The sequence below is a fragment of the Genypterus blacodes genome, unplaced genomic scaffold, assembly GCF_046128005.1.
Source record: "Genypterus blacodes isolate CSIRO-AG114 ecotype Tasmania unplaced genomic scaffold, CSIRO-AGI_Gbla_v1 ptg000012l_1, whole genome shotgun sequence".
NCBI classification, from domain to species: Eukaryota; Metazoa; Chordata; class Actinopteri; order Ophidiiformes; family Ophidiidae; genus Genypterus; species Genypterus blacodes.
In genome coordinates, this window is record NW_027466826.1 from 2,021,346 (window position 1) to 2,044,455 (window position 23,110).

Here is a 23,110-nt window from a genome sequence, read left to right on the forward strand (position 1 = left end):
CTTGTTAGTGGAATGATGAGCAGCTTGGATCACTGCCTACCCACTCGGGTGGACATGAGAGCTGCCCAGGGCCACCACAAAGCTTTCTTAATTAAAACCCTGACAGGAAGGAATCGCTGGAGCCTCACAGCGACACGCCGCCAACAACAACAACAACAACCTGGAAACCTAGAATTTTGTATTTTTTTTGAAGAAGGAGGGTGCTCGAGCGCGTTCCATCCCCTGCATCAAGGGAGCAGTTTCACCTGTCACTTGGCAGCTCTACAGTAGCCGGTGCTAAGTGCGGGTCACTCTGAAGATATAGGATGGCTCTCTCTGGATCAGTGGAGCTTGTAAGTGCCAGAAAGATGTTTCTGTAACGGCACCTGTGGGTAGCTGAGCTCATCCAATGACTACATTTGTCATGGAGTGAATTAAAAAAAAAATAGGGGGACAAAGTGGGGAGCTGCGGCTAAAGAGAGGACGGAAATGTAGCCCACGCGCTCCAACACGGCGGCCTGGCCCATCACTCATCCTAAACAAGCGCTGCTCTTCACTGCATTATGCATTCTAAATCTGGCATTCATGGAGATTGTGTCAATTATGGTAAAAACTGCTCATATTATTGCATACTGGCTAATGTGACACAAACTAATTAAACGCCCACACGGGTGTTTTCAATTATTTTGGCTGATTAGACCTTTTTTCTAAAAGCACTGCGTGGGCGTCTGCCGGCTGTGTTTGACTGACATCTCCCCGACTGCTGATCGGTTTGCTGTCAGCACGGGGGTTTGTGACCTTTTCATTGTTAAGTGTATGGTATGAGTAGATACAGGAGCGGTCTAGTTTCAAATCAAATGTGCTGTTGTTTTTTTTCTGCTTCACAAAACAGCCAAACAAGCAAAATTAGAAATGATTGTTTTCCTGAACGGTTTGTGTCGTCGCTGATACACAAATGAGAACAGAGAGCAAACTAACCCCGGTCGAACCCCTCATCAAAACACACAGTACACAAAGAACAGGAATTTAGAATAGTTATTCAAATACAGGATAAAAGCACAAAGAGAAATGATGAGTGTGTGTGTTGTAGAAAACAGGAGAAGGTGTTTTGGATGTCATTTGATCTGGTTACCAGCAAAAACACAAGTATACCAGTAAAAGAGACACTGCTTTATCAAAGTGTAACGTGACATAAATAAGCAGGTCTACTGGATTAAAGTCACAAATAACAATATTGATTTACTGTTTCCCTTGCATTATTCAACACTGATTAGTTAGAGCTTTTCAGATGTGTTTCATTTTCTTTTACTTCTGCAGGACAACATAATAACATTAACCCTGAAATGTTGTGCACTCTCCAGAATGTTGTTTAGTTGACTAATATGTCTTTCGGGACAAATAATCGTATTATTCATCTCCCATCACTGCCAACCCAAACTACAAATGTCTGCATGTCTCTTGCAGTGGCTCTGGCACATTCAGGATCCGAGCTGACGTGGAATTAGGACTGAGACAGGAGACGGGGCTTGTCTGTCACCATTGGAATGCTAACAGACCGCGGGGCAGACCTTGGCAAAGTGAATGCAGATTAATTTATGTTGAGTGTGGGTTATGTTTCTGTGCACATAACCCCCAGCTGAGAGCGGATTCTCGCCTCCCTTTGCCAGAGACATAAAACAACCTGACTGAGGGCAGCTTACAGGGAAGAGACGCTACCTTGCCTCACGAGTTAAGAGCCTGGGGGTCTTAAAAAAACCCCACAACAAAACCTCCCTGGCAGGGAAAGTATCGGACAACTTTTACAGGGAGGTTGCACCCAGCATGTGACATCGCCCCTGGACATCCCCTTTAATGACAAAACCGTAGCAACCTTATCTTCCTACTATGCTGCCCGGCCAAAACTTGTGCCAGTATTCTCCTTGCACCACAGACCACAACCAGAAATACTGTAGAAATGTGGGGAAACACTTATAACAACAAGATACAACATGTATAAGGTGAGACTAAGGTTTAAAACTTACATAGCAATCATTTCTGATATGCAAAGCTATAATTCATTCATTAAACAGGAGCTACAAAGACAGTTGTGATCTCACCGAGTGAAAAAAACTCACATTTACAAGCCGTAGTCCTTCAAAAAGCTTAAAAACCAAGTTAAATGAGTTTACTGTGCACATGTGAAAAGTATAATCCTCAACCAAAGTAATAATGACTCACAATTTTCCATCTTTAAAAGAGCGGACGAAGATGCCGTCCTTCTTCAGAGTCACGTCTTCGTGGCAGTCTGGCGAGATGACCTTGGGGAGCAGACATAAGGGACAGCAAAAGGTCAGGTGAGGTTGTGTGTGTGTGTGTGCGATTTTGCATGGTGCGCATCAGTAGCAGAGGGTGGTGAGTGTGGGGGGTGTGTGTGTGTGTCAGAATATGACTCAATGACTCAAGATGCTTCAGCAAAAGGCCACGCTGATGGATTGCAAAAGCTGCTGTCTCAGCAACAAAGACGAGATGAAGAGTAATGCTGTGGGGGGCTGGGGGGGTCGCCCACCCGCCCGCCTGCTCGCTGCTGTTTACTGGGGCTCAGGAGCGCCGCTGTGAGGGGTGTGTGAGGCGGCTGCGCTGTTGTTAAGAGATATGATTTCCACGAGGACTCAACAAGTTTTCCTTCTCTGCCTGCAGGCTCCTCATCTCTCTGCATATCATTCACACATACATACACACACATGCTTGCACCCTTAACACATTTGCCTGAAAATACTGACTCACACTTGTTTACACTGTGTTCCCGTTCCTCTATCATACACATGCTGCTGGAAACGACCTGTCCCGTGTAGCTTAGAAGTACAAATGGCTTTACATATACTGTTCCATACATTCTCATCTGTTGCATCATACTTCTACCCCTGCACATCTCCACCCCTCTACTGTGTCTCCGTGTAGTTCTCTGGGCTTGTCACAGGGAGGCAGCACGGAGCTCGTAGCAGCAGCAAGCCAAGAACAACATACCCGGGAGGAGGCGGGGCCCTGCTGACTACACAGGAACAGTTAAAGGGACAGTATCCCCCGACCTCTCCCGTTCTCCCGGCTCGACATGTACCTCTTACATAAACATACAGCGCCTGTCACTGTTCCATTGTGTGGTAACGCTGGCTGAGAGAGAGAGAGAGAGGCGGGCGGGGAGAGACAGGGAGTGGAAAAGGCTGATAACCGTTCCATCAAACCCCTGTTTGTGCAGCATTGTTCCGTGCAGAAGTGAAAACAAGTCGGATAATTTTCCTCCAGTCGCCCCGTCCTCCCCCCAACCCACCGCTTTGTAAAATTCCTCCTATCTACAACTTCAACTACTACTGCAGTGAAAATGTTTTGTTGTGTTTTGAGAAATCTCCCGCCTGCGACAGCCGAGCCAACAGCATCTCTTTGTGAGGGAATTCTGAACCAATAACATCATCATCCTCAGTGCGGTTACATAAGCAGGAGTTTTGATGAAATTGGCACGATGTCGTGTGAAGACTGAAGACCAGCAGCAGCAGCAGCAGCAGCAGTGGCGGTTGCCGGTCCCCCATCACACCGGGTGATGGAGCAACAAACACAGGATGCAGAATAAGGACTCACCAGTGCAGGGTACCATGTGGTCTTCTTTTTGTCTGTGGTCGCAACCCCTTCCACGCACACCACTTTGCCAAACAGATCCTCATTCTGCCGCTTATCGCTCTCCTCTTCTTCACTGGAGGAGGAAGACAACTCCTCCTCTTGGCTGTGGAGAGAAAAAGGAGAGTTTACTCGATAAATCCTATTTTGGAGAGGTCGCGCACTTTGTTGATCGATGAGCTTGGAGGCGGGAATAGTAAGGTCTCCCTCAGTTGTGACGCAATTATCTGTTCTTCCCAACTTTATTTTCCAAAAATACACTTCTGTCAGAAATGATATTGTATCACAGCTTTAGCTTTTTTCCCCAGGTTTGGAGAGAGGTGAAAGCCCGAGGCTGTATTCAGACCTTTTTGTTTTGCTTTGTTCCATTTTGGGGAATAATATTTTACAGACAATCCTTGGTGGGATCTGCATTCACACAGTTAACATTTATCAGCAGGCCAAAACAAACGCTTGCAAAGTGTTTTGTGAGCGGTCGGGATTATGGGAAAGTTAACCCCTAACCTGTGAAGAGGTTTCTTTGACCGTGCATAATTGCTTTACTTGCTATTCTCTGCTTGATTTGCCAATGTTCGGTGTCAATAATACATTGATTCGGAGCGAGTGTCAAGGCTGCGTCTCCAAAACAATGCATCTGATCAGAAGACGGCCCGAGACACCTCTGTAGGGGATAATGTGTTTCAAACGAGCCGAGTCTTAATACAGCCTGTGAGCGCCACATCAGGCCTGTACGTTGGCTGCTGAACAAGATCATAAGCCACAATGATAGATACGCGCCATGGTTAATATGTGTGCAGGTGTATCTAATACATAGATCCTTAGGCACCTGGAACCTCTGATACAATTTCCACTAAAAGAGCATTTCTAAATGAATACCACCATATTTCACAATCATTTAACCAAATCTTTGTGAAAGCTCAGCATTTGTCTCCATATGTTGTGAACTCTTGGATGTCGAGCAGAACATATTCTGTCGTTCTGGAGCTGTCGTGTTTGTTTCCATTTGTACTACTCCCAGCAGAGACACACTCGCCTCCACACAGAGGAAGTATTCTATATATGAAAAGGTTAAATGTCAAACAAAGGCCAACAGAGGAATTCAACAAACAAAGTCAGTTTTTCTTCTTTTTTATAACGCTGCTCCGTTTCAAGTGTCCTTTCCAATCACGCATTAACGTTCCGCGTATATATCCACAGCGTAACCACACTGCACTAATGTTAGGAGGAGGCTCAGTCAAACATATGGCCCTGGGCCGACTTATCCTCCTCTGATGGGGCGGCCTGGTGCTCAGGCAGACGGGCGGCGGCGTCTGAGCGAGAGGAAGCGGCTCTGGCAGGGAGAGGCAGATCCTCGGGCCTGATCTGAGCTCGCCGCTGTGCGCAGTATACACACGGTTTGGCACCGACGCGAGGGCAGTAAATGAGCCAAGCTGCTGCTACTACAACGAGAACAACAACAACTACAAACTCAGCTCCGAATGACGGTGGTAAATCCCAGATACGGTGACTTGTTGTACTGCTATCCCGAAAGCAATTTACCAAAACAAGGAAGAGCACTTAAAGGGATACGGCTTTAGCTTTTCAGTGATCACAAGTTATGCTTTTGAGCATCGTCGCCCGTTGTAGTTAAGACGCTGTTAGGGCGCAAGGAGACAACAGAACCAAGGTGCTAATGTGCAGCTCAGCTATTCCAAGTCAATATTGCATCAATGTTTAGAGTAATATTGACTTTTCCCTGAGTGCTATTAGCCGGGGTGTCGGAAGAATGAGATTATGTAGCAGTGTCCTCTTTATAATACAGACGAGACCCAATTATATCCAACGCCACCCGCCTCAGCAGGTTCTATTCCCTGATGAAAACGCGGCAGGCTCCCGGGAGGAGGCGTCATCAGAACGCAAGGAAAACACACAACACCCAGTGGAATGCAAAAAAGAATTTGACATTCACGAGGGCCACAGACCAAGATCAGACCCAGGCCTCACACACACACACATATACACATACACACAGAGAGCTCAGACTGATTAAGGATCAGGAGGAGGCGAGCCAGTTCTCCTCTTCCATGCCTCCGGGCGCTGTTTGTAAGTGGATGGAGACGAGAGTAAATATTTCATTTCAACTGCTGTCAGCACGCTCAGAATGTGGAGCCTGTTACCGATGATGGGGGGATTTTGTACAGCAAATCCGCCTCCTGACCACATCACAGGCGTCTGTTATACGGGGCTTAACGGCGGGGCTTTCAGAGAATTTCGCAGAGCCCGAGTACTCACATTGGGTTCGATCGTCGGCCCCGGTTGCCCTTCTTGCCGATGACAGGTGTGCCAAAATGCTCGGGGTTGGTGAGCGGGAGTCTGTCCAGCGTCTGCAATGGAGACAAAACAACATCAGAAGACGCAGAGAAAGTCTCATCGAAGGAGCAGAACTTACAGTATATTAAGCCTATTTTCTCTCATATGAATTTACTTTTGGAAGTACTGCAGCGTTTTCCACACAGCTGCTCGGGTTCTAACCTAATTGAACGTGGCGGCGGCGGGCGATTAATAGCGTTTCTCATTCTTCTTGAGTAACGGATCAAATCGAAAATCAAAAAGAGTTGAAGCTGGTGTGGAGAGTTCGGGGTGAGCAAGACGGAGACTCACCTCGCTCTCCGCAAAGTGGCGCGCTCCTTTCAGGCAGAGGGAGGAGCGCCTCAGGGTCTTCTCATCGCCGTCATCGAACACTGTTCAAATGAGAGAGTGAGATACAAACTGTTAGGCAACTCTATGTAGGCCAGAAGTCCACACACACACACACGCACACACTCAAACCGAAGCTCTAATAAATTCCATCTCCGCTACAAAATGTCTGCTGGCTTTATGATTTGATGAAAACAAATTATTCCTGACTTTCGGGGGCTTTCAGGCAGATTCTCCGGCAGCTCACAGCTTTATCAGAGCTCAAGGCCCTTCTGCTGGTTGCTACACCGACAGCGTGTATTTCCATATCCCTTTGATATTTCACTTACGCTCTTCACTGGCAATTACTAACAACCTGGTGACCTTTTTTTGACACCTAGTCACACCGGTCTGTAATACCTTTTTGATTAATAACGCTGTATCTGTTTTCAATGATGTGTGTGTGTGTTTTCGCACACACACACATAATTTTGTCTTTTTGAGTAAAGCTTCGGGAACATCTTGAAGAAATATTAATGAGAAAAAAAAATGTAGTTTTTGCGCTTATGCACCAGGGTCCTGACAGATTTGCAATATCTAATGGCAGATTCCTCAGTGGGGCTCCAATAAAGGGAGCTGCTGGCTACGCTATTAATAACACCGACAGACACTTAACATTGGTACCCAGATGAACATTAGATCCAGGTGTCGTAGCTGTGCCGAGTATGGAAACCTGCGATCTTTGACATGTGGGAAGAGACGGTGGGTGAAGCCAGGGGTTTGCACGGACTTACCGACAGTGTATATGCTGGCGTCGGTCAGCTTATTGATGGTGGCCTCCTGGTAAACTCCGTCCGGGTTCTTCACCTCCACGACAGCGCCCACCTGTGGCAGCGGAGAAAACGCGTTAACCGTGATCACAGACTGTTGCGCGATGTCACAAAATGGGGTTAAGGTGATCTGTGCAGCGATCGTGGCTCCTAACCAGCGTGTTGACAGCGGTATCAACACGTTTGTGAAAATTACACAAAAGACACACACATGACACACACAGATGCACGCAGTCTGTGCGACGATGCTCTAGCTGGGATAATATTGTGGAGAGAAAAAAAGGGTTGGAATGCACTTGCTGCTTTACTTTTCATTTCCCCCTTTGTTTATATTCACGCTTCCCTTTTCTCATAATTGTTTTTGCTCTCCCCGCGTCTCTCCTTTCTCCTCTCACAGACACACACATTCACAGAGTAGAGGGGGGGGGGGGGGGGGGGGGCATTCAAGAGTTACTGCTCTGGCTCCGGGCCAACGACGCGTCAGTCCAACAAAACATTATTCTGAGAGGGAGAAACTTCATCCCCTTAAAAACACACACAGGCACACACACAGGCACAGTCACACAGTGTTGTGGAGATAATTATGATTCTGTTTTCGGTTTAGTGCCGTTCCCCGCCTGACCGCCGCTCGGGTTTTGTCATGTGAAATCTGTCTTATCGCTTGATGATGATGATGGCCATAATGTGGAGCAGCGGTGACAACGAGGAGGGATCGCAACCGACCTCACAGTGACCCCAGCTTCTGCCTGACAGACAAAGGGTTAATAAAACTCTGTATTAAGTTAAGATGTAACATCATCTTAACTGCCTGTATAATGATTTGCAAAGTTACAGAGAGGGAGGGAGAGAGAGAGAGAGAGAGAAAGAGAGATTTTCTTTTTTTCGACATCTGCTCAAGATTCATTACCATCAATTTCTGCAATGTAATTAGAGATTTTTGGCAATGAAACAATATTTCAATGAGAGTAGCAACGATATTATCACAATCTAAAGCTCAGTGTGATGTTTGTTGCCACTATAATTCACACAATTGACTTTTGCACTTGAATCGGCTTTGAAACTTCATTCCATTCATCCCCCCCCCACACACACACACACACACACACACACACACACACACACACACACACACACACACACACACACACACACACACACACACACACACACACACACACACACACACACACACACACACACACACACACACACACACACACACACACTCTAAATTTAATGATCTTGGACTGAAGTGCATCAATGTGTGTTTGTCGTCTTGGTTTTGCTTGTGTGTGCCTTGGGGAGGATAACAGATTTTTGTTATCTGTAACAAAACCAAACATTTTTGTCGATACTGCACATAAAAACAACGGTTATCAGCCGTCACCAGGAATTGCTGAAGAGAGAGAGGTTATTTCTTCCTCTGCGTTTACAAGCCGACTAAACACGCTGGGCGCAGTAGCTGTCCTTCATAGCGGGGCCGAGAGGGGGCAGGTAAATCCTTTAAGAGTGTGATTTATACGACTTGTTTGAAGCAACAAGTTCAATAATTCAATGATATAAATCACTCTGAGGGAGAGAAATAAATACTGGCTACAGAACGTTAGTAAATGCAGTGCGTGAAGTTGAACATGAGCGCACAAATTTGAAAGACTGAGGCAGCAATTCATCAAACGTTTTCCCTCCACATGTAACGAAATTCATCCCCATCTTACCTTTAAAGGTCCTTTGATGTTTTCATCGTGGACCTCTGCCGTGGACAGGTCTGGTTTAAAGGTCACCTGGGGAAAGGGAGGAGACGGCGGGGGAGGGGAATCAGTAACGAGAGTAAACAAATAATTCCCCCGGAGGCCTTGACGGGGCAACATGAATCTCCTCCTTGGCGGGGCGAGTGCGCGGCCCCGGCTAATGCAGCTGGACTTTATAACTGGGCCACACTGATTACGCTGATGAACTCCCTCAAGGAGAAACCTGGCAGCCGGACAAGTTTGTTCCCTATACCGCCAACAGTTGGGAGATTTCAGGTGGTATAACGGCCCTGTTCTGCCGTCGGTTTCTGGTTAATGTTCAGGCGCTGCAACACCACCACCCCCAATACATCTGCAGCAGCCTGCCTTTGGTGAGGCAAAGTAGAACATAATCTGATCAGGCTGAGGTAATCTAGCATCTGCATGGTGACCTGGCAGCACCGTAGAGCGGAGAGACAACAACACAGGACACACACACACACGCGTGCACACGGACATGTAGATGTTTACTGTCAAGCTGTTTTTATTGCACATGTGTGAAAAGTGTAGGAGCTGCAAGGAGCGCAATCTTTTTCAAGTACTTGCAAAAAATGCATCCCCATACTTCTGATATCAAAAACTCCACTGCTTCTTTTTCTGTTTCCTAAGGGAGAATAGAGCTCATTTTTGAGAGCATGTGCAAGTAAAATAGCAGCATAATTACGAAGGAAATCTGGTTTCGCTTTTATGAACTGCGATTTAGCTTCGACTCAGAATAAGATACTGAGCGACTTGTCCTGGAAAACAGGCCCGAATATAACAAACTCCTGACGACTAGGCCAGAAACAGCGTGGATGAACTGGAAGATGCTCTGGAAATGTTCAGGTCGTAAAGGAAACGGGAGGTGATGCGCTTGAAAAGCTTCCTGTGGCAGCGTTTCATCACTTCCAGGGATAATAACACTCTCGTCCCTTGGAATAAAGGCAGCCCTGTTCTTCTCGGGAAGGACGGTCAAAGGCCTTAACCCCTGATCTTTCTTACACCCTCCAAGCTGAGAGTGTCGCCCTGCATCAGCCCGGGCCTGTAACTCCACACACAAACCCAATACATAGCTGAGATTAACCGTGAAATATCTATATCGACCATATTACGGACAGAATAATGCAATTTGTGTGACAGGAGCTAGCTTATAAGGGAGCTTATGGCCCATTACGGTCAGACCTACTTTCCTAAAATCGCCCAGGGAATGCTGTTGATCTGGCAGGCTGTTTCACTCACTCCTCTTAACTCAAATAGATTAGCGAGCATATTCCTAACATCGGCACGCAGAAGAATGCAATAAAATTCTGAAGCAAAGACAGAAAGGCTGAACATGAACTTATTCTCGCTGCTGCTTCATCGGGTGAGCGACGGCTGCACAGTAATTGAAACCGACGCGGTGCTAATTGAAGTCTTCACAGGTCTTCTCGCGCCGATCGTCGCCATAAACGCGAACGCCTCGCAAATCTTTTCATCTGGGACTTTCAATCAATGAACTCAAAAGACACACCGCCGCCACACACGTACAACCATCAGCTATGTCAAACAAGCAGGCAGGGATTAATGAACCAAAGCCGTGGCTCAATGCTTTCGACTCACATTATCTTGATCCGAAGGCTGGTGATCTATTTACGCCTTTGCGACACATACTTTAATTTCATCCAACAATACGGCACTTCTAAGTGAAAGTGTCACATATTATATTGTTTTTTTTCGGTGTGTGAGACATAAAGGGACATTGTTTGATCATTTCAGCTGGTATGCCAGAATGGTGAACATTGCTGCTCTTTTGTCTCTTACGGAGGGAACTACAGTGCATTGACACAGTGAACAGCCACCATCCAATCTTTGTTCCTCCCACACACACACATTCGCGCAGAACGAGAGACAAGCGACCTGTCTCTATTGTATTATCCAGATGCTCCAGTCCCACCGGGGATATGAGATACTCCACTATGTGCATTATGCGTCGCCTTCATCTGCGAGGCGTAAAAAAAAAAAAAAAAAGCCAACGAGGGGAAGCGTCGAGTCGCGGGGAGTGGAGAGCTCGGAGATGTGACGGGCGACTGGTAAGACGAGGCCAGGATCGGCATCTGTCGCACGCCGGGGCCAATGTTTCCACTAGATGTGCAGGGCTTTGTACCTTAAGTCCTGGAATTGAACTGATATGAGCTCGTAATCATGTCCACAACTGAGTCCTCGCAGACCCACAATGGAACGAGTGTTTAGTGGTACAGTAAAAAGAAAGCAAAGAGGAAAAAAAGAAGGAAAGGGAATATTGACAGAAAGAGAACCGAAACGGAAGAAGTCAGGCTCTGTCCACTGAGCCATGATCAGTGATTCAACCAGCCGAGCGACGTTTGGAAAGATTACAGCCGAGGAAACACAAAAGACAAGGTTCGCCTTGGGGGCCCAGCACAAAGACCTGAAATCAAAAGGATTGAGAGCTTTGCAAGACCTCGTTCCCCTCTGAAATGTCTTCTTTGAATGAAGTACACTGGGACATATGCAGAGGTGAAACCCCTACAGCACTCCCCTTCACACACACACTCCACACGGGTTTAATTTGATGATGAGCACTTTGAAATGTGACTTACCTTGGCCTTGACTAGCCTCTTGGCAGTCTTGATCTTGGCCTCGCAGAAAGCCCCTCGGTATTTAGCACTGACATCTGTCCCCACTGTCAGGTAGGGGGGCTCCTCCAGAGTCTGGGGGACACAAAACAAGAAAGTGTGAACTCAGTGCTATATTTAGAAGGAACAAACGCTGAAATCGCTTGCCAATGAACGATGTGAGAAAGGCACCCCCGAGCTACCGGCGGTGACACAGGTGTATTTTTCAAAGCTGAGGCAGGACACGCATGCAAGCTTCACAGAGTATAGGGCCAGCGATGCAAAGCCCGCCCAGCAAAGCCCGACGCATCTGGGGAAAACACATACCATCTGCTCTGGGTATTGGAAAATGAGACACAGAGGGAGCAAACAAAAAGAAAGAGGCCACTTAACTACTGACGATGATGACTGCGAGGACAGAGCTCTCCAAAACACATAGCGCCATCTTGTGTCATCATTTGAAGACGATCAAAACTTTTCGTTGGCCCTCGAGGACACATTTGCAAGAGGGTTGGCACACGTGGAGAGGACAGACATTGTGTCTGCTTGAGCACAGATTTGACTGCCCTATTGTTCGTCATGTGGTGCATGGCTGCGTTGACGTAGGCATTAGAGACACATGCCTACAATACGCATTTATGCGAAAGGGATAAACCCAAACTGTGTCAAGCTTCCTGGTGATCAAGACCAGTTCCTGCGCCTCGCATGCCGACGCTCCGCTCAGGTGTCTGAGTGTGCTTTTGTCTCGGCATAATCGCTGCAGGAACGGCAGAACACCTGATGTTCAAGCAGGTCTTTGAACAACAACATTCTCATTTTCTAAATTAATTAATGCCCGGTGGAAATAAGCGAGCGCAACAATTTAGCACCAATTTGGCTACAAAGACGGCCATGTTACTACTGTGGAATAAGCCGCTCTTCAAACAACTCGCGCAAATTAGATTTCACATCGCAAATAACAATATTTAAATGGTTTCCGAGACGCAAACAGAAATGTTTATTCTCTTTGTGCCTTTTCATCCAACACGTATGCTGTAAGTGAAATGAATAAATCAAAAATAACGACAAGAGCTAATGTGTAATGTAGCAGCTGCTGTGGTTTCTGTCTGCTCTCTCTGCCCTCCATGACAGCCGTTACAATAACTGAGGACGAGTTCAGGGTCACAAAACATGATCGGGACATTTAGAATTTCTGCCATTATTTGAATTGCTACTATCCTCATACGTGCATCATCGCATTTTAACCCTCACTAAATATTTATCTCAGAAGACACTGTCTGTCCACGGGAAATGAACATAAAACCGTTTAGGTTCATTTGATTCACTGGCCGTGTCAACATTTGGCAGTTTATTTAATTTACCAATAACTGTTAACTAATAAACTGTTTATTCCCTTCATTTGTTTTGAGAACTGATTCCAACCGAACGACCTAAGAGCAGCTTAAGAAAATTACATTAACATGGTGTCAACAGAGATGGGTTGTTGATATTCAACCCAACGCATTTGCTATTAGTCTAAAATGTGCTGCGGTCCGGTCTAATTATAATTTAATTCTCAACACGCAGTTTGGCTGCCGTGTAAACCGAGCCCTCTGATTGATATTGGATGTAGCCAACTGCGATGACCCGGTCCAGCTTTGTGAAAGAGAAAACGATCGCCAGAAAAAGCAGTGATTCACAATGTTTATTTTCTCTCGCTAAGTACGTAATACTCGGTTGACTGGCAGCGAGCCCTGCACTGTAGTTTGAAGCGGCCAAGATGTGCCGAGATTCGGAAAAGAGCAACGGAATACTGTCGTGCCCCCCCCCCCCCCTCTGTCAAAACAAATTCCATCAACGTAAGCGTCGTGTCACAGTATCATGGTATAATTTGATTTTCATTTCACTTGTAACAATGCAGCCTTGTTGCCATCACACCCACACCCGTGCTCCTGACAATCACCCTCTTAGCGGATACAGTCTGGCAAACCCCCGTTTACAGAGAAACACCCCTCCCCAAAGGACTTAAATGCTGAATCCAACACTCATCTGCCCACTACTGACTGCCAATGCTGCAAAAAAACACTTTTTATCAGAACACACAAATTGATCTCGTGTGTTAAAACGGCCGTGGGTCCATGTGTGTCCAGGATGTGGTGCGTCTGCTCCGGTGGCTCTGGGGTTCTGACAGATGGTACTTCGGGGCAGAGTCCAGTGCACTTCAGGCTCCCACCTCTCAGATAAACACCTCATTAGTCTTTAGTGCAGCCTGGCCTCAGCACCAGCTGCCCCGGCCAACGCAAGGTTTACATGACACAGCAGCCATTTCCACTGGCCAACCAATTCCCTTGTCAATCATGCTGACACAAAGCATGGCCGCTGCAAAATGCACTGCAACCCATGTCCTCCCGCGCACTAATACTTCTGCTCTAAGCCTGCTGCATTTTTCTTCGGAACAGGGAACCATAACACTGAGTCAGATAGGGCAGCAGGGTTATCTTGACAGCTGGGGCTGCCCGGCCTCCCCAGCTTGACAAGGCAGCGTCTCTTAACACATAACTGAAGCCGGGTTTACATTTGTCATGCTCACATGCCAATATGAATCGAGTACAGTTTGTTAGTTCCGCAGAAGAATGCCCTGGCCCTCCACCCATTTAACAGGAACTATGAATAGGAATTACATTTCTTGGATTAGATGGCGTTCGTGTCTCCAGCCGCCTGGAGAAACCTGCTGAATAATAACTTTTTTGTTTTCCTTGTTCCAGTCAGCATTAAATGACACACATCGCACCCTTGGATTTTCAACTGAGTTAACAATGCTCAGGGAGGCAGAAGTCCGGTGCCATTGCAAGCTGCTTAAATCCTCTCATCATCTCCCAATAAGATCAAAGCCTGCTGCATCCAACAGGAGGAGGCTCTCACCTTAAAGACTCTCACCAAAAGAGCAGATTTACTGACAAGCTCCACGCCAAGTCACTGGGTAAAGCTAAACACAGCACTCTCCACACACATGCTAACTTGGAATAAACAAAATGTACAAATAGAATGGAATATTCTGGAAAAACACTTGTACATATATTGAATAAAGATGGTCACCTCAGAAGGTCTCATCATTTTGGGGGACAAAGAATTATTACAAAATACTCAAATGGCCAATCAAGGCAGAGAGGGATTTTCATAAGAGGCTTATCGAGACTGTGGCAAACATTTCCTGTTTTCGGTCCATGTGCATGGCGGTGCTGCAGCAAGCAGGAAAAGGAGAGGGTGAGGAGGGATGTAGCAGCTGATTATAACGGAATATTTTATATAGCAAGCTGTAGTAAGATAATCTAAGTAAAGATGATCTACTAGCAGCACAACAATCAGTGGTGGAGATATAAATTTAAAATAAAAAACACCTTTTCTCTTTTCACACACAAATCAAAAGGAAATGGCAGATGTTGCGGCGCATAAACACCGAAGGCCATAAATGAATTCTGTCCTCCCTGGTGTCAGCGAACCATATACTTTAAACAGAGCGCGAGCAACTCACTCACTATTGTTAATCTGAAGCATACTTGGTAATTTGCGCTTTAAAGTCAAATAAAGCAAAACCATTAACACTGCTACGCTAAGTGGGAGTATTGAAAAGATTTCAGAGTCAGTAGTAGTAGTAGTAGTGGAAACAGCCGAATGAGATCAGTTCTACTCAATACAGAGAGAGGATATGAAACAAGTTAACAGCTAACTCCATAGAGGTCTGGCTGAGAGTAAGATGGTGCTTACGGAGCATTTCTACAACAGCTAGACAGACTGTAGCTATTACATTCTACAACTCGGTATAAAGACAATTCCTGGCAGCTTTCAGGGAGTCGGGATGTTCAGACAGCAACTAGTTGACTAGTAGAGCGTAGAGTAGAGTTGGGACATGTGTCACAAGGACGTGCACGAGGAAGTGATGGGAATGCGCAGCGAGTTGGCACCAATCTGGGGATATTTTTTCACAGCGCACTTGTTGCAGATGAAAACATGAAAGGGAGACTGGATTCTTTCTTCTAGTGTGTGCATGACAAAGCCGTTTCACGCAAAATCTCAAACCGGGCTCAACGGTGACTTGAAAGGGAACGCGGAAGATGATGAGCAGGAACAACTGGCTGTTGCCCTTTTCTGCAGTGAAAAGGTGAGAAAGAACTAGCGGGTGAAGTACGTATGTTGCACTGTTCACTGGGAGAGAGCAGAAGTTGCCACGTCACGATTTATTTGTACTATACGGATTTATGACCTCTTCCGTTTCAGTCAGTTTTGCTCCCAATGGGCTAGCGACCCTGGGTGTTCCCCCTGAACAACAGGATGTCAGGTTGGACTTGATAGTTGAACTTAAACATGTGTAATATTTCTGATTTGAAGTCGGCGTGGGCCCGACAGGCTTCCACGCAGATCAGAGGAGGGTTAACCCAGCTCCAAAACCTCTTTGCGTAGCCTTATGTGAAAGTGAAGGTGGAAGGAATTTCTTCATAACAAAGTTAAGAATTATTATAGAACATTTGAAAGCATTACTGACTTTTCCTCTTTCTTATTCCACTATGCACCTTTCGCTTGAGCTCACAATGGCTGCTGTCGGTGCCGCTCTCACATTTCCGTCTCTATTTGGTTGATACAGGCGTAGCTCAATGAGGTGCAGTGGTCAGTTACTTATGGGACATTGCCTGTGATTACACGCAAACACAAATTCTGAAATTTAGACTTTAATTAGGAAGGCCACATGGAAAATGTCAAATGCCATTTACAACATTACTTCTGACAAATAGCTCATAATTAGCATTACTCACGGGTGACACAGACAAAGGTGAGATTAACGGCGAAGACAAAATTCAATCTAGACGGTACCTTTGTTGCTTATTACACTTTCCCTTTTCTGAATCCCCTCTGGATGCAAGCCTGTTAAGGCCTTTTGACATCAAGTGAGGTTACCACAATCGATATTTACCTATTTTTCTATTACCAATGAGCTCATGTATCCTAGTTTCACAGCAGCACTCTTCTTTCTATTTGATCCATTTCTAGTAAGATGTTTATTTGACAGGTTTTCGGTCTCTACTATGACTACTGTGTACTCTTGCTTCCCTGTTTGTATCCATTTAGTCTGGAATGACACCTATGCTGTTGTAGGACCGAAGCATCACTATTGCATTCCAGACTGTTTCAAGTTACACAAAAGTGCAAGATGTTGTTAGAAAGATAAACTAGTTTCTATTCAGCTGTTCTCGCAGGTTGGGGTGGCTGAAACAGGTTAGTGTACAGTTAAACTGCTAAATAAACCATATTAGTATTACTAGTGCAAATCAAATATTATTCAGTCTATTTGTGTCCGTACGAGCGTATAAAACCGCAGCTTTTAAAACACAGTATGGCACCACCATGCAGCATTCCTGAAACAATAAAAACAATCATTTAACCCATTATATTCTTAAATAATGAACGGGTTTGTATACTGAACAAAGGAACATGGAAGAGGCATGCAGGAAAGAATTAAGCTCCCTCCCAGCCGGGGCTCACACGTACAATAATCCAGCAGTGAATCACCTCTTTGTCCACGGCAGAGAGTCACCACTAGTCCAGACTGGTGCTTCAGCAGGAGTTGCCGTGGCAATGCCATCACGGCTTCTAACCCCATCTTAATACCTTTTGTTAATGCAGTTAGTCACCAAGTTTTACCCCCACTAAAACATTTTAGAGCCCACCTGCCTTACGGACAGGGTTCATATTGGTTTGTCATAGACACAGGACATCATTATAAACGAACGTGCAGTATTGGTGCATTATGCATGGGCTGGATTTTTATGCATATCTGACCTTTCATCTTTGGTTAATATGTGACTTTACTTTTTAATGTACCTACAAGTTGAGTTCCTGAGATGTTCTATTATTCATACTTCACATTTAGAGAAGGAAAGATACCCTGCCTCCGCACATTTGGTCACAACAAAAATCTGAAGGATCCTCGCTACAAATGTCTTAATCAAAAGAAACGCATAAAAGCCGTGTACTGGCCAATCTCTGATCCGATCTCTCTGCAGTATCACAATCAAGTCAAAACAAAGCAAGGCAATAACAGTAAAATATTTTTCAAATTAGGCGACTGATTTGATCTTTTAGACGAGATCATGTCTGGTCTCATGAATCATTATCGTTATGATGTTAGGCCGACCTATTTGCTGACCGAATACAAAGCATGTGGCTGCACTCATGCCGGCAAGAGCATGATGAGCTGTGATGCAAATGCTCTTCTGCGTTTGGCTTACTGGCTGTAACAGGTGCTTTTATCATCTTGGTAACAGAAGAAAACGTAACACCTTTTGAACATTTGCATACTGTTAAATTATCTGTGCACTGATGAAACGCCTACAGTTAAATAGGAAATCAGCAAGCAAAAATATGTTCCATGCTTTGTTTTTTTTCAGTTCTACAGGTTGCCACACATCTAACTCACACATAAATAGGAAGTATAACATAACATATAAGGTTAGTGTTTCAAAGTGCTTGATTTATAATCCGAGGCGAGGATTAAGCAGGGGTTCCTCAAATGTTGACGTTGATGTCAGATGAAAATAAACAATCTCTCAGGTTTGTGGTCGCATTACCTGAATGGTTTGTACTTGTTTACTCTTGTTTTAGTCCCCCCCCCCCCCCATCTACAAAAATCTAACAGCATTTCGATGTAAACGTAGACAGCCAACGAGAGATGAGCAGCAATTTATCTGGCAGATGGTACTTGGGAATCCTCTGGCTGCGGCTGTCTTCACAAATGCAAATGTACGTACCACGCCACCGCTGCACCACTTACTGTTAAAAATTACTATGACAGCTGCAACTTAGATAATGCGAGGATGGCTGCATTAAATATATCTAAGTCATCCAACTGTTATTCGATTCATCGCGCACTTGTCAAGTTCAAAATCAAAGTATGTTAGTCACCCATGCGGGAAAAAAAAGCTGATGTACATTTGCTGTAAGTGCAGCACAGCAACACTTCCAATCACAGGCTTTGGTAAAAAAGGCTTCTCAAAAACAGCTCAGAGGCAGACGCAGCATCGGCCAGTCTATGATATAATCTACTGTCATGTATATGGCACCAAAATACAGCAAAATTACATGAAGGCATATGAAGGTATTGATGTTATTGAACGGATGGATACTTGTTAACATTATTTAGCAGTAAATGAATGACCACGTTGCAAAATATAGTGTGCAATGCGGAGGTTGGAACTGATGCTTGTAACATTCCTCTCTAGTTTAACAAGGTCATGGCACAAAGTGTAGTAGACAAATGTGTCTGCTCCATCAGTTTGTGAAAGACTGTGTAGTGTTTGGTCTAATTAATGCACAGGTATTTAAGGGGTTTAAGGTTTACACACGACTTTATGATGTGGGATAGCCTGAAGAATTTCCACATGTAATGCACAAACATTAGTCAGCTTTCAGGATGTCTACTGTTAACCATGTGTTACGCAACATACTTTAAACTAAGTACTTCAAACATTGAAGGAAAGCCTGTGACCTACAAGCCAAGTGATGTGAAACGCTATCTTGAATATAAAGTGACGTTGGCATGGCTACATATAGATATTAGGAGGATCATTCTATCCGGAACAAAATACACTTTGAATAAGATCCCTCCAGCATCAATACATCAAGCGATCAGATGATTTATCTGCACTCCTGTCAGCAATTAAAATGTGTCAAAAAGCAAATGTAAACATAATAATCACTTCATTACACAACCCTACTGCTATCCATCTGTTCAGGACAACTATGGAGAATGTTCATATGTAATGACACCTGCCAGGCTGAATAAAGTCATGAAGTCTGAACCAGCACAGCACAGCCTCGTCTCTGGTGTTGGTTCTGTAGAATCTGGTGACTCAGAGTTACCAGATTCAAAAGAGTTACCAGTGTGTTTATTAATCATCACTCTGCTGAGCTCAATTTCTAGGCTTGAATAGCAGAATTTCATCACTCTTTTTGAAACAAGAACATTTATTAAACCAAAAGAAATCACCCAGTACATTAAGGCTGCAGCTAAGCCAAGAATTGTGAATACAAGCTAAGAGAAATCGTTGAGAGACAAAGCACTGCATGAGATCCAAGAGATTTCTGAATCGGAGATGGAAAATACTGAGCAAAGTTGATGAATAACGCAACAAATTGTATTGCCGACTAGTTTCTCTTCCTGTGACGTCTTGGGTGATCCTTCTGTAGGGTAGTTTGTAGAATGCCATTTGTAGAATGTTAAATATCTATTAGTACAGTGTGGTACAGTCTGAGTAACCACAATAACACCATTAAAAACAAATGTTGCAAAATATACGTGTACAGTATCATTACTGTTCTTTATTTGTCCGACAAGGTACATATTTATATTTTCATTTCTGTCTCCAGCGACTCTGACAATACAAACCATTGACAGAACTAAGTCGTAACAACTCTGTGGGCTGCAACTCTACATATAGCTCACATAGCAAGAAGCAAGATGTCAAGTTTAGAAACAACACTTCCCTGATCAAATCAAAGAAATTGTTAAATACCACAACCTACTTCCCAGACGATGAACGTTGTGAATTTTCCAAAACAAACAAGGCAGCAGCAAACAATTCCAGAGCTTAGGAATAGATTCAACTACACAGTAGCCTTTGTATTAATATTATTCCTTCCGAGTGGTTTTAAATTTGCAAATTTCAAGGCACTCTTTGAAATTCACACCTATTACTGCATTAGAATTCAACAGCACTTCAAAACAAGGCATAGCATCAGCATTACAACCATGGTTACCGAAATCGCTGGAAACGCAAAATCATATTTTAAGAATTGTTTTGTCCTAAGGCTTATACCCTGGGAGGCAAGTTCCTGGCTTTGTTTCAACAAATGCATGTGTGTAAATTTAGCACACAGGATGGATGGATCTTTGATATTAAATAGTGACACACATTCAACACCTATTGTGATATGTTTATCTGGATAAGATATCCTTGTATAACAGTGGAAATACAGATATGGCATTGAGTAGCATTAAACATATGTATGAAAAGGCAATGAACCTACCTTCATCTCTCTATGACTCCTCTAGGTGACCAGCGTAACAAATCTGAGGGTGGAAATGAAGACACAAGATGCTGTTAGGTGGGACACAAGAGTGGATTTAACTTCATTCAGCCACTGTAACACACGATCAGTTGTGTTATGATGACATCACTTCTTCTCATACAGTGGTGGGTGAGCGTGCCATGAAAAGCCTAGGCGGTAGAAGCGGGCATCACACAACTGCCACACGGATACAAGCACAATTGCCTAAGAATAGCTTTAACATATCGAATGGATGCGTCCATTGATCTCAAAAGTTTGAAGACCCCATTACTTAAATAGGCATAAATGATGTAATAGCATATTGGTTCATGCTGCCCCCTTTGAAACCAAGCTTAAAGACACATTACCCTCAAAATATCTGTAACAAAGTGAGCCTTAGCAGAGCCTTATAGCTGTTTATGTAATGCCCGCGGTACATGCAGCCAGTCAGCCGGAGACTCGGCGAGCCAACCACAAAAGTAACTCGTCGCCGGTCAAACCTGGCGACTTGTTTTTACTCGGTCAATTCAGTCCGTGTAAAAGTCACGAAACAGTCTACGCCCGGTGCTCGGTGCTTCTTTCGAGTACGGCAGCGTGGTGGTGGTGCCCACTGACTGTCTGCACTGCACCGACTATCGCAACAGCACTACAGCAGCGGGATGACGCCATTTCTGTAGCTTGACAGTCGGCTAAAAAACGAGAACACTTCGGCGCAACAAATACAGGGGGGATGAATGCGCGGAATTGGCCGCAATTCCCCTGTCCTCGCCACGGCCATTTCTCCCCCGGGGTGAATATCTCGGTCTTTACGGGGGAGGGGGCGGGGGGGGGGAGAAACTGCTCAGAGACCGTTGGTTTCCATGTTCGCTCTCTCCCCTTGTCTCGGTGCGCCGCACTCGATAGCAAAAATAGAGCGATAATAACACTGGTAACACCGCGACCAAAGCAGACATTTATACAAAAGTGTCATGCGAAACCTTCAGCCTAGAGCCGAATAAAGTCAGAATCAACCGTGCTACGCGGTTAAAAGTCACTTTCCTTCACAAAATGTTCTCTTTATCGACTGGTCTGGCGTTTCCCTGACTATTCACTGACTAACGTGAGTGAGGTTGATCCTGACAAAGAAGCAAGTCGACGAAAACGGTTCGCAACAAGGTCAAAGCTCGGAGGAAGACTTGCAATAAAGCATCGACCCCCGCGTCCATAACTACAGTATTTTATTGTTCTAACAGAAGGCAAGGTCGCAGCCCTCATCGTGGCTCTGAATGGTGCTGAATGATCGCGGAGGATACAATGTCACCCGCCCCAGACAATCTGTTAGACTAGCCTGCGAGTGAGTGACTGACCACCGCCGGAGCTAAACCTCAACAATACCGCACACACACACAACCCGACCCCAAAAACAGCCTCGATTATCTTCTCCCGTTGTGCCAAAACACGGGAGCGATGTCAAAGTAAAGCGTCAAAGCTATTTAAACTGCCTCGTCAACAATCTGTGGTCCAGTTAGTTTTGCCAGTCACGGGAATGTGCAAAACACTGATCACGCACACACACACACACAACACTGGGACTAGCAGATGAGGAAAAATAGTCCATCTCGCATTTGGGAATCTGGAACTGATCAAACAAGGGGATACGAGGTACGATCTAACATTGAACAAGCCAGTATGATAAGCTAACATTAACGATACTGGAGGGGGGGCACAAAAGAAAAGACTGACGATGCAAATTTAGAGATTAAATAAACTATAGTGCGTTAGTCTGTGGTCGATCAATCGCATTAGCAGCTATGTCAGGTTCACATTATTGGTAATGGTCTGGCAAAATATCTATTATTATTACTATTAAGGAACACGATGACATGCATACTGTTCGACGACATTCTCGCCGAGGATTCCTCCGCTCAACAACATAACACTTCGATGTTTGTCCAGCAAGATCGAAACTATTCAACCCTCGGAGTTAGCGTAACCTTCCACTGTGCTCATCAGCCCAATTTGGCTGATTACAGAATAACTTTGTTGTCAAGTTGTCTCCATATCCTTTGCTTATTCGTTGCCCTACACCGAGTCATTCATTCTCTCAATCCCCTACAAACACATCGCATCAGTAGTTAACAAGTTAGCTAACGTCAAGGTTGGTTGGGTAGCAGCCGACAAGCAAGCTGCAGAAAACGTTCAGATATCAACCCCCCCTTTCGAATAAAATCAACCTTACCTATGCTGTCAAGTTGAGAAACACTTGTGTTTTTCGACGAAAGCGTATTAGTAATCCATAGGAGCATTTATGTGAAATATCGGACAGGATTTCAGCGTCGCCCGTAGGCTCCCGGTTGATGTTGGATGCGGATGGGTAAAAGTGGTTTTCGCAGAGCGCTGCTATTTGCCTTGTTGAGTAGCTCCCCCGAAGCCGAGCTCTTTCTCTGATCGCTCCCCCCGCCTCCACATGGTGATTGACAGCTACATGACCCGCCTCCAGGGAGTACCGCGCTTCTCGATTGGACATCACGGGCAAAGAGACCGCCTTATGTGCGCACGATTAGCT

The 23,110-nt window shown here is 45.0% G+C and overlaps 1 protein-coding gene across 4 annotated transcripts in view; it reads right to left on the reverse strand.

Annotated features, from left to right (window-relative positions):
• arid4b (AT-rich interaction domain 4B) overlaps positions 1-22,993 on the reverse strand; it is a 34,907-nt gene extending 11,914 nt beyond the window's left edge. For all 4 annotated transcript variants that reach the window (XM_076162843.1, XM_076162836.1, XM_076162827.1 and 1 more), the window contains exons 1-9: positions 22,784-22,993; positions 20,545-20,587; positions 11,473-11,583; positions 8,825-8,890; positions 7,074-7,164; positions 6,265-6,344; positions 5,896-5,987; positions 3,589-3,730; positions 2,197-2,276 (exon numbers count right to left, since the gene is read on the reverse strand). In XM_076162843.1, coding sequence (XP_076018958.1) covers positions 2,197-2,276; positions 3,589-3,730; positions 5,896-5,987; positions 6,265-6,344; positions 7,074-7,164; positions 8,825-8,890; positions 11,473-11,583; positions 20,545-20,550 — 668 coding nt within the window. In that variant the 5' untranslated portion in view covers positions 20,551-20,587; positions 22,784-22,993. The remainder of the gene's footprint in view (positions 1-2,196; positions 2,277-3,588; positions 3,731-5,895; positions 5,988-6,264; positions 6,345-7,073; positions 7,165-8,824; positions 8,891-11,472; positions 11,584-20,544; positions 20,588-22,783) is intronic.
• Positions 22,994-23,110: the final 117 nt, after the last annotated feature.